Raw genomic sequence first — 11,651 nt, forward strand, 5'->3', positions numbered from 1 at the left:
TTCATGGAGCAAAACCGTGCGTGGTCGGCGATCAGAGCTGCAAGATACCGGTGACGATGGCGAGGACGTGCGCGAAGCTATAGGTGCCCCGGGTATGATATGCCCAGGATACCATATCCAGATGCATATCCGGTTCATCTGATCATCGAGAGTGAGTGGAGGTTGATGGGAAGAGGCGAATACACCGTCCATTCTATCGGCGACAAGCGCGACTGACGAGCTGGGCCACGGGCAGTACCATCTTGACAGCGAGTGTGGTAGGGAACTCGGATGAGGCTAATCTCGGGACTCCCAAGATTGCGCATATGTCAATGCTGCGAGGGTTCCCAGTCGTTCGCGGCCAACTGACTGTACAAAACAAGGTGTCAGCAGGAGAAGAAAAGGGCGACAGATCCAGTTTTGCCAAACAAGAGACAGAAAGGTCAGGAAAGGGTAGCTGTTCGGCTCAAAGTGGACGTGCCGGCCGACTACGACGGCGCCGGTGTTTCTTGGCAGCCAGGAGGTGCTGCAGCGCAACGATTTTCCGACACGGTGGAGGCTCTGGCCAAGCATCGCATGAAGGAAACGCGTTTCATTCGAACCTTGCAATTAAAGGCCGTGTTATGCTCCCGCAATGGCAAGATTAACGTGATTTCGGGTTTCTAGAATCCTGCAGCGGTCTTCTAGCTTGAAGCGGGCGACCGGAAAGTCCGGGACTGTCAAGATATCGAAGCTTCGAAGATTCCAAGGGAGCTTCAACATGGACGCCATCGCTGGGTCACCGAAAAGGTCCAAGCGGCCAGGAGAGCGCGAGAAGCCGGGCCGTGAGGGTGGTGATGACCGCGTTCCCGTTGATCGTCGCGCATCAGAGTATGTATTTGCTTGAGACGTGTCCTTTTCTATCTCGATTCGTTGATGTCTTGATGGTGCCCTGATGATTGTTTAATTTTTAGCGCACCTCCACTGTTCGTCATAATCCACCAAAAATAGGCAGTCACCAGGGATGCCTTCACCCCTCGCTCCCACCGCCGCCCTGGTTCGAAAAACGGCACTTTGGACGACGACGAACGGTGGATCCCGAAGTTAATGAGATCGGAAGACAGATTCATGCGACCTCACTAGCTGAGTCCAACCCATGTCGCCAGGCTGAACGAGGCTGACGCAACAGCAGAAGATCGGACGGCCACAAGCGCCTCATAGTATAGGTAGCACCACGGACGCAGCTCGCTACGAGGTAGCCGAAGAATACAGGTGTAAACAACCAGCATCTGCGGTCCATCTCGCGAGCAACTGTGACACCATTTTCCTGCTCGGCCTGGCCTTCCGAGACTCCTGATCAGCGTTTTGACTCGGCCCGGGATGGGGGGAAAGAAGCTCGAGGTGGAGTCGTTACCCCGGATCGGGCTTGCCGCTGCGGGTCAGGGTCAAGCTCCCAAGACAGTCCGGGGTCTACAAGAACACCCATCCCATCTCGTCGTCCGCCTACCCTACGGATCCTGGCCCTGCCGTTCAAAGCAACGGAGATATTCCATCCTGCCTAGGCAGTCCCTATCAGCCCACGAACTTCGGGCCAGAGCTCCTGGGCTTCAGGCAGCACGGAAGGAATACCTACCTATTGCGCTGGAGCTCAAGGTCAATTCTCCGCTCGGGACCTGCAGCGGACATTTCCCACATCTGCAGGGACGGCTTGGCGTGCATGTTTCCATGCCGACTTTAAACACACCACACGCCTCAAGTGCTCACTCAACACGGCATCAACCGCCTCCGCTAGAGAAATAAACGCGGACGTAGGCGTTCAATAGTTCCCCCTACCTAACCCACACCTCCATCGCAGTGGCCTTGGAAGCATCGCCAACTTTCCCAAGTGGGAAACTCGTCCATTCCTCCCACCTCCCCACGCATGAACGCATTGAGCGCAATCTCTTGTGATCAGCGATATCCAACCGCTGAATCAGCCCTTACAGATGGTGTCTTCTCACTACGGGAAGAACAACCTCTCGGTTCCACCGTGCTGGTCTCTCTCTTTTTTTTTTGCCCTCCCGGTCCTGGGGTGTACGATCGTCCTTCGTCCCGCACCGCATGCAGACAGTCTTTAGCCCTCAACCTCGGATCACACTTGTGTGGGCAATCATACGGGCATTGCTTCACTATATTGCGTCACCTCTCGCAAGCTTTGCCTTCCGGTCGGTTCGTAAGGTGAGCGGTAGGTCGCATGATCCAGCTTGGCAAAGAAAGCAGTCGGGCAATGGGAGGAGTGTGTGGTGTATAGCTAGGTAGTTGTCCCTAGGCCGTGGGGTTGGCAGGTGATGTTTTGTCTTCTTTCTGGGCTGAGCCTTCGATCTTTTACAAAGCCCACCTAATCCTCCCACGCTTTACCCTAACCCTGCATTTCAGTGACCTGTACTCGGCTTATCTTATCCATCTTATCGTAGCGCAGAACCTGGAAAGCTTGCATCTCGCATGTCTCCACACAGCACCATCAAATTGGCGGGATCTTTGTGAACAAATTCACATCATCGAGCTCGACGAGTGCAACAAAGTCCCACGCCGGATGCCGTGAGCACATGGCTAGACCTTCCGGTGGCAGTAGATAAATAACATTGTTGTAGCAATTGATGGTTGTGTGCCGCATGTCGACACTGATTGGGCGGGAGGGCATCGGTATAATTCTCTTACGCCGTGCGACATCTTACTTACCTCCTCAACTTCAACATGGTATCATCGATGTGATCCTAGGTTGTCTTGAAATCAAGTTTCCAGACCTGCCGTAAACCTTTTTTTACTTCCCTTTTTTTCACTCGACAAGTGCTTGTACACAATGTCGCGCGAACCGCCTTTTGATGGGCCCCTGCAACAGCCGCGCGACTTCGCAACAGACCCACCGGCTGCTCCTCCAGATCTTGACACCGCTGTTGACACCACCAGCCACCGCGTTCGATATAACCCCAACATCGATACCAGCATTGCGGAAAATGCTGCCCCCACGAACGATGCCGCGACCAGCCCGAGAAAGGCACCCGCCCGCGCAGATACCGGTGCACCCTTCAGCCCCACCAGTCGACGGCGCACAACCCGGGTCGGCACATTTCGCACAGTCGACAACTTCGAAGACTTTGAACTCCGCCCGGGATGGCATCGTATGTTTACCTGACCACCCCCGACCATGTCGAACTTGTCCTGCTCCTCGACGCTTACCATACTCCTTTGCAGCCGGTTCGGAACCAGGGGTCGATCCACTCAAGCCGGATGGTGGCCACGCATCTATGCCTCAACTGAGCGCCCCATGCGAGATCACTATTGTCGACTTCTCCGAAGACAAGCTCTCGATTCAGAACAAGGACAACTCGTCTCTCGGCTCTTTCTTGGAGGTTCCACAACCAAAGTGGGCAAAATGTCGGTGGATCAATGTGAACGGTCTGAGCTGGGACGTTATCCAGCTGCTGGGGAAGCACAAGAGCCTTCATAAACTGGCCGTGGAAGATATTATGAACACGAGGAGCAGGACAAAGGCCGAGTGGTATCCAACACATGCCTTCATTGTCTTGACTCTTCAAAGGCTTGACGACACCTACAGGGACTCTGACGACGAGAGCTCTGATTCTGATGAGGCTGATGACACATCTAGCCATGCTAGTAATCGCAGCATCTTCAGTGGGAAAACTGGCAAGTATTCCCGGAAGCTCTTGAGGCGGCTGAAACGGACATTCCGTGCTGGGAAATTCTCCTCAGACACCACATTAGAGGGTGGGAAGGACTGGCCCCAGGATGGCTCTGGGCCGTATCCCAGGGCTTCACGGTCTGAGTACCCAGAAGGCCCGACCAGAACCTTGCGAAGATACCACGCCGCACCAGACGATCCTATCGCAAGGTTTATGGACAGGAACTCAGCCCTGATCTCCAAAAACTACACGGTAGCCTGTGAGCAGGTCTCCATGTTCATCACGAACGACAACACCATAATTAGTTTCTTTGAAGAATCGGCTGAAGTGATAGAGGCACCCATCATCCAACGTCTCCAGACGAGTGATACAATCATCCGACAGTGCGTACACCTCCCGTTCTCATCGCTAGTGCTTGACTAACAGGCCTTGATTTCTAGCTCATGCGATGCGTCCATGGTAGGACACGCAGTACTGGATGGAATTATCGATCTTGCCATCCAGGTAGCGAGCTGCTATCGTGATGCTATCGGCGATATTGAACCCGAAGTGTTGACTCACCCCAACATCGGCCACACCAAAAAGCTGTACATCCTCACATCGGAGATCAATGCGCTGATTAGTTTCATCAATCCAATCACGACATTGATACAAGCCCTGCGTGATCACAAAACGGATATGGCGCTCGACAAAGCCATGGCCAAAATCCTGGACCCCAATCATGACCCCATCATCACCACGCTGACGTACACCTATCTCGGTGATGTTCTGGACCACTGCGTCCTCATCACAGATACTTTAAATAGGCTCAAGAGCTCCGCTGATGGGATGATAGGGCTGATTTTCAACACCATTTCAGCACATCAGAACGAATCCATGAAGCAATTGACCACAGCCACCATTATCTTCTTGCCGCTCACTTTCATTACGGGTTACTTCGGGCAAAACTTTGTTCCGTTCACCGTTTTAGAGCAAGATATTGGTTACTTGTGAGTGTTTCTCTCTCCGGTTTCGAGAGTCCATCTGTCAAGCAGGCTAACCAGTCTATTTGAAGCTGGAAAATCGCCGTCCCTGTCGTCTTTGCGACGATAATCCTTTTGCAGAGGGAAGCCATTGTCGACTATTGCAAGGCCATCTTCCAGCGTCGTTATCTCTGGGAGTTGAAGAAAAGGCGCTCGGATCGACGAAACAAGAAGCGGGTTTGAGTGTAGAGCGGGTCTGGTGTGTAAACACACGCAGCATGATCAGGAAGGATGCTTATGATACCCATATCTTACGCCGTTCAGGGCCAGAAGCGCTTCATAAACGTCACGATGTCGCTTGACTGGTGCTCTTCGTGAACTTGAGGATGAGGATACTGTATGTCTCTACTTTTATGTGGGCATGCTCAGATATTTCTATCAGGTATTGATGTATCCATCCGAACTCAGAACCTACAACTTCATCATCTCGTCGGCCCAGGAGATGCTTTCTAGGAGGGAAAGAACGTCTCACGTCACTGCTTCTCGGCCAGACACTAGCTATATGCGGATTTCTTCTGCTCGCGACCTGCAATCTTCTTTTTACTATCCCTTCTGGTCCATTCACTGCCTCTTCTCCCGCCCACACCTGATTTATCTGGCACTTTGATACCTTTTTCCTCTCTCATTCTTCTACATCTTCCCTTCCATCCTTCCACATCATCCCTTCTCATCCTTCCACGTCCTCCCTCCTCTTCCTTACACCTTCATTTTCCTTCCATCCTCCTCTTCCTCACTCTCTCGTCCTTATAGCCTCACTTCTACATCGACTCTTCTACGTCATCCTTTACCTTCTTCACTGCTGGCTCGCTTGACTTTTTATCGACCGTCCTCCAGTTCTTCACAATCTTACCAAGTCCCCGCCCGACTTCCAGCCACTCTCACTACAAATTCGACTCTCTGCCTCTGATATTCGACTCTCTGCCTCTGATATTCGACTCTCTGCCTCTGATTTTCGACTCTCTGCCTCTGATATCCGATATATCCTGCTCGAGTTCGCTCAACTATTCCGCGCCTTCCTTCTAACAGCTGATATCGAACAGCGCATCGCACCTTCCTCTATTTTCAACTAACCGACATTTCTATTTGACTTTTTCTACAAGTTCCCGACCACAATCTTTTCCCATCCTTTTCTTTTATCTTTCAATTCTTACTTGCACACAGGACAGGAGGCCTCGCCAGTTGTCGTCCACAAATAATTTACTCACTCATTTCTTTCATCTTCAGTCATCATCTTATTCAACATGGCTCTTGGGGATACACCTGAAATCGGCCAGCAGACATATGGGACAGTTGGAGATTCCAACACGACTGACTTCCCACCATCACACACCAAACTCACGTTTGCTCCAGTGGTTGACCCAGATGCAGGCAGCGGGCCAAAAAAGGCCGGTAAAGTGGGCAAGAAGGCCAAAAAAAGCGACGCGGACCCTGACGGGCCCCCCAAGAATGCTAAGGAATACTGGCAGCAACACTATGCTCGTGCGTGCGAGAGCGGGTCGAATTTGAAGCGCAAGGCTGTTGAGGAGCCCTACGAGACTCCCTCCACCAAAATACAGCGCATGTCAGGCCCAGACGACAAATCTGAGGGGCTTATTCCAGTCAGGACTGAAGAGGCCGTTTCGGTCAAAGCTGAGGAGGGTGTTTCGGTCAAAGCCGAGGCGGATGTTTCGATCAAGGCTGAGGAACCTGGTTTCATCGAGATCGAGGCGCCTGTTTTCGTCAAGGCTGAGGGGCCAGGTCTCATCAAGACTGAGGAGGATACCGCATTTGACTACAAGATACCTTTACCAAGTAAAACAGCGGTCCAGGCTGCAGTCGACGATGCCTTGCAAACAATTAAGGACAGGCTTGACAAGGGGGATATGCAGGCGTGCAAGGACTTTGAAGAGCTTCGTGAGGCCACGCTGTCATTTGGGGTCAATAACTGTAAGCCAGTGGAGGGAAAGTGGAAGCTCAAAGGCTTCAAAACACCACTTTACAATCACCAGGTACGTACATGATTCTTATTCCTAACTCAGGATCAGCTCACCAATATCTCATGGATGTGACAGCTGATAGGGGTGAGATGGATGTGTTCCCGAGAGTTCCACCCCCGCGGGTCCAATGGAGGGATCCTCGCCGACGAAATGGGTCTCGGGAAGACAGTTCAGCTCCTGGCGTGCATGTCACAAAACCCGTCTAGTAGTCGCCGGGACAAAGCCCAAAAAACCCTCATCATTGCGCCAGAGAAGCTGTTGACGCAGTGGTATCGGGAGATATTTGATCATTGCGACGACAAAGGCCTGCGAGTGTTGGTCTACAAAAACGCCAATGCAATGGCCGATGATGAGTGCGCCAATAGTGATATCATGTAAGTGTCACGGAGTTGCCTTCCTGTGCGTTCTATGCTAATCAAGCATGAACGTTCAGAATCACGAATTATGCACAAGTTCAACGCCAAGCTAGCAAAGGGCTCGCCGAATGTGAGGAGTCGGAGGAGAGTGAGGATCCTTCAGATTTTCGAGAGACCTCCCTGAAGCAGAAACTGCACCGGCATGGCCCCCCGTTGTTTCGCATCAACTACCACCGCATCGTTCTAGATGAGGCCCATGCGATTAATAACAGGGAGAGCAGCACGTCCCTCGCCTGCAGATACCTCACAGGCAAATATCGCTGGGTTCTAACGGGAACCCCGCTGACCAACACCACAGCAGAGGTATTTCCCTACCTTGACTTCTTGGGCACCAAGTTCAAGAAGTACGATACCTTCGTTCAGGCTATGGGGGGCGTCAAGGGCAAGATGGGAGACATGGAAGAATTTCAGAAAACGCTATCGGAACTTACTCTGAGACGTCGTGTTGACACGCAACTGATGGGCGCACCCATTCTTCAGATTCCCAAGGCACATCCGGTTCAGGTTGTCACGGTTAACTTTTCGCCTTTTGAGATGGAAGCATACGGGAGAACAAACCGGAGACAGATGGCGTTGGAGGTACGGCGCCAAGCGTATCAAGACGCCGGTCAACCATATGATCCCGGACCAGAAAAGGGTACAATGCAAAAGATTGTCGATCATCTCCAATTCTTCACCTCTCATCCAGCCCTTGTTGAGCCTGACTGGTACGAGGAGCAGGAGAACCAAGACAAGTCTAAGCTGCCGGAGCTCAGTGAGGTCAAATGCAACTGCTTCTGCAGATATTGCCGGCGAGTCGTGACCCCGGCCTCTAAATTGGCTGATGTAAGCACCTGCTTTCGTGGAACTTTCATCCGTCCGTAATACTAATAAATCTGTTCAGTGCGGCCACCCGTTCTGCGCCTCATGTTTCGGTAACCTCATAACCCGTCATCACAACAAGGAGAAAGCCTGTTGCCCGAGCTGCAACAAGCCAGTCGGTTCTGGTAGATCAGGCAAGGGCAGCTGTCCGAGTCATCAGGGCATGCCTATCCTGCCTCGCGATAACGGGCACACTTACCGTCACTTTGGTGACGATGACAATGGGTTTCAGCCACGGTTCAGTAAGCATCAAGAAACCACAGGGAAAGGGACGAAAAAGAAGGCGCGCAGAGCGAAATCTCGCAAGAAGAAGAGGCATCCATCGAAGAGAAGAAAAGCAACCAAGACGAATAATAAGGGGGGAAAGCAGAAGAGACAAACTGTCCAAACAGTGCAGCAAACACGCGCCAACACGCTCAATTTCATGAAGGGCGTCGACTCCCATCCTTGGGATCCGGTGCCGCACAGCGCTAAAACGAAGGCGACACTTGACCTAATCGACGGATGGCAATCTGAAGCGCCAGAGGATAAGATTATCATCTTTGTGCAATGGATCCCGATGCTCTCGACTTTGGGCCGCATGCTTACACAGAGCGGATACCGGTTTGTGTACTTCTGGGGCGACCTGGACCAGAACGACCAAGAGCAGTCTCTAAAGACCTTCAGGAAGGTCCCGGCCGTGAAGATCATGCTGGCATCTATTACCTGCACCACACACGGTCTGAACCTCACGGTGGCGAACCGGGCCATCATGTATGACCACTGGTGGAATGTTTGTCGCCAGCAGCAAGCCTTCGGAAGAGTCCACCGTATTGGACAAACCAAGGAAGTGCATACGGCCAAGATTGTGGTTGCAGGCTCTGTGGATGAGAGGATTATTCAAATTCAGCAGGATAAGGAGACTGCTATTTCTGGGGTTATGGATGGCATGGACGAGATCAAGAAGCGGCCAATCTCGATGGCTAAGGAAATCCTGGGGTTGGGGGATCTTTCAGACTCTATCGATGAAAATGCTGACCTAGATGAGGACGAGGATTACTACGAGGATAGCGATGACGAGGATGAGGATGAGGAGGAGACTGATAGCGAGAGCGAATCCACTAGTGATGAGAGTGGCAGTGAGAGTGGCTCCGGTAGTGGCAGCTATGACGATGACGAGGATGATGGAGAGCACTCGGGGTCGAAGTCGGATTAGTTTGCTTATTCTTGCTTGAGGAAGATTTGACATTAAATATTGGCTTTCTTGACAGGGGAAAATAGTCTGGGATGGTTAGTGGCCGGTTGGTGGGACAGGAGTATCATAACTGCTGTCCCTGAAATCTGATGAGATTTAACAAGGCCAACACTTCGTTCAATTTGTAGTTTCCAAAATTCAATATTGCGAGGTGATCGACCACTTTTTGATTGCGGGTGCTCATCATGTTGTGCGCACCGGGTGGAAATAAAGAGAGGAGCACCGTATTCAGTTGCATCCATGATCGATGTTCTACGCAAAGGAGAAGTTGCTAAAGGAATGGAAGGCGCTGTTTAGCAACGTGGACGAAAGACTGATGATCACAAACGTCATTGGCAGGCCGAAAATGCGCATGGGTTGTTCGATTGAGGTTAGATTGATGTAGTTTGATTACCAACAGAGCTCCTTATTTCACCTGATGCACACAATAAAAATTGTGGGTCGCCTGCAATCAAGGCGAGTGGTCGCCCACCCTGTCCCTTGCCAGACCAAGAGCCTCCTTCTCGTCTTCATCCAGAAGACCCAAAGCCTGTCGACGAGTCGGGGCCTTTGAGTCGAAGTAGGGTTTTTCGGCAAGCGATGTGACACGAGTGCCGTGTCTTGAATACTTTCCTTCGTAATCCCAACTGGCGCTATGGATCGTAATTCTAACGTTATTTGCAGGTTAGTCAATTTGCTTTCCCCTCCTCTTCTTCAATCTGTCGTCGCTGACTCACCTGTTGTCCCACAGAGCACTGGTCCCGGCGGTCCATCGGAATCGGACCTGGATATCCGCGTTCTTCTCATACACGACATGCAGATAATTCAAGATCAAGTCGCTCTCAGCTTTATCCAATCCAACTATCCTCGTCGTCATCGCGCGGTTCACCCAGAGTGCTTTCCAGCCTGTTGCAGGGTGCACACGAACAAGAGGATGGACCCTTTCGACGAACTTTGGACCGGCACTCGGATTCTCGCGGTCAAGATAGGCATGTGCGGAGCGATACACAGCTTGTTTTCCATCGATAAACTTGCGGAATTCGGGGGATAGTTTCTCATAAGCACCGTATCCCGAGGCCCAGAGCGTGTCCCCCCCAACCGGAGGCACAGTGTCGTTGTGGAGGTGGGTAATGCCTGCCGGCTGTCGTTCATGGACAAGATCGGTGTGCCACCGAGACGCTCCTCCTGGGTTACGAAAGTTGGCGGGCAAATCTTGGGCCTGGAGGTCTGGCCAGATGACAGTCACGCCCGGGACGCCAGGCACTTGTGGGACCTGGGGCTGCATCACGACTTAGTCAGCTCATTGCTACTGGGGGTAGGATAGCATCACATACATGCACTTCAACCTCACCAAACCATTCTCCTAGCTCTCTCTGTTGTTGTGGGGAAATATCTTGGTCTCTGAGAAACACAACACTGCGTTCCGCGATCAAAAGAGCAAGCTCGTCACGTTGCTCGGGTGTCAGGTCCTTCAACTGGAGACCCTCAATCTCAGTACCGATATGGGCTGTCAGGTCGGTCACCTTGCTTGCCGCCGAAAACAGATTCTTCTTGGACTTGTCAGCTCTGGCCCCTGCATCTTCATGGATACGCTCAGCACTGCGGAGTTGGTAGACATCCTGGAGATACAAGGGTACTAGTGGACGGTATGGATATCCGTTGGTCAGGTCTACTCCAGACCTGATCAGCCGTTGCCGGGCTGGCTCTGGGAGGGCCAAGGTGTCTTTCTTGGGCTCGACTGTGTCGACGATTGATGCCTCGATTGTAGCAGGCGCCATGGTCAAGATGCTGACAAGAAAATGTATGATGTTTCAAGCTCTCGAAGACACCTGTTTTGGGGTCCTCCATGAGAGGGTTCAGCAGCAGATATGGTTTGGATTTACAACAACATCGCTCACATGCCCCCCACTCGTCAAGGAAACCGGCATTACCAAGCATTCATATCAATACCGCTTCTGCAAAGCGGTTATCAATGATCCAATATGTATACCGGATTGCGAGATCACTACAATATGTCGTGGAAGTGAGGGTCACTGCACATCACCGGACCTATCAGTCCGTTCGATGACGGGGAATGACGGATGCGTTTGTGATGCCATGTCTGCACAAATTGTGTGCTTGGCAGTCACCATAATACGGGTACATTTGATTTCAGGGCTTGTCACGGTATCAAAATTGCAAGCTACCACAGAGCTGGTCGTATACCCAAGTCCACAGTTCTGGCAGTTTTCAAAGCCATTCTATCCGATTTATTCTCTTGTCCCATGACTCACCCAATGTCTTGTCAAAAGTAGAGATGAATGCATGTAGCCTACCTAGAGAATGCCGATCAAATCGAAGAGTGATAAGGGATCTGGCACCAATTCAGCATTGTCAACTCTTTCAATACAGCCCCTTAGAGCACATACCATTTTCAGAATCAACATTGATGTTTGCGCGATCAGCTACGCAATATGGCGTGATCCATGACGCGGGGGTTGGGCCACATCTAAGCTCGCAGAAAGGTATCGCATCTCCATATTTGG

At 51.6% G+C, this 11,651-nt stretch overlaps 4 protein-coding genes across 4 annotated transcripts; 2 read left to right on the forward strand and 2 right to left on the reverse strand.

Moving 5' to 3' along the window:
* Nucleotides 1-600: 600 nt before the first annotated feature.
* Nucleotides 601-1,114, reverse strand: QC762_0114590 (uncharacterized protein; the record flags this gene model as incomplete). Its single annotated transcript, XM_062884338.1, has 2 exons — nucleotides 938-1,114; nucleotides 601-878 (listed from the first exon to the last, which is right to left on the reverse strand). Exons 1-2 carry the CDS (start codon nucleotides 1,086-1,088, stop codon nucleotides 601-603), a joined length of 429 nt encoding a protein of 142 aa, XP_062739852.1. The 5' UTR covers nucleotides 1,089-1,114.
* A 1,504-nt stretch (nucleotides 1,115-2,618) lies between these two features.
* Nucleotides 2,619-4,843, forward strand: QC762_711450 (uncharacterized protein; the record flags this gene model as incomplete). Its single annotated transcript, XM_062893996.1, has 4 exons — nucleotides 2,619-3,116; nucleotides 3,190-4,021; nucleotides 4,079-4,627; nucleotides 4,693-4,843. The coding sequence occupies exons 1-4, from the start codon at nucleotides 2,798-2,800 to the stop codon at nucleotides 4,841-4,843; spliced, it is 1,851 nt and encodes a 616-aa protein (XP_062739853.1). The 5' UTR covers nucleotides 2,619-2,797.
* A 1,058-nt stretch (nucleotides 4,844-5,901) lies between these two features.
* QC762_711460 (uncharacterized protein) lies at nucleotides 5,902-9,306 on the forward strand (the record flags this gene model as incomplete). Its single annotated transcript, XM_062893997.1, has 4 exons — nucleotides 5,902-6,648; nucleotides 6,712-7,010; nucleotides 7,070-7,877; nucleotides 7,936-9,306. 4 exons carry the CDS (start codon nucleotides 5,902-5,904, stop codon nucleotides 9,106-9,108), a joined length of 3,027 nt encoding a protein of 1,008 aa, XP_062739854.1. The 3' UTR covers nucleotides 9,109-9,306.
* Nucleotides 9,307-9,496: 190 nt separating this feature from the next.
* On the reverse strand, nucleotides 9,497-11,016 carry QC762_711470 (uncharacterized protein). Its single transcript, XM_062893998.1, has 3 exons — nucleotides 10,461-11,016; nucleotides 9,864-10,405; nucleotides 9,497-9,794 (listed from the first exon to the last, which is right to left on the reverse strand). Exons 1-3 carry the CDS (start codon nucleotides 10,902-10,904, stop codon nucleotides 9,599-9,601), a joined length of 1,182 nt encoding a protein of 393 aa, XP_062739855.1. The 5' UTR covers nucleotides 10,905-11,016; the 3' UTR covers nucleotides 9,497-9,598.
* Nucleotides 11,017-11,651: the final 635 nt, after the last annotated feature.

This window comes from Podospora pseudocomata, chromosome 7 (genome assembly GCF_035222375.1).
Source record: "Podospora pseudocomata strain CBS 415.72m chromosome 7, whole genome shotgun sequence".
NCBI lineage: Eukaryota > Fungi > Ascomycota > Sordariomycetes > Sordariales > Podosporaceae > Podospora > Podospora pseudocomata.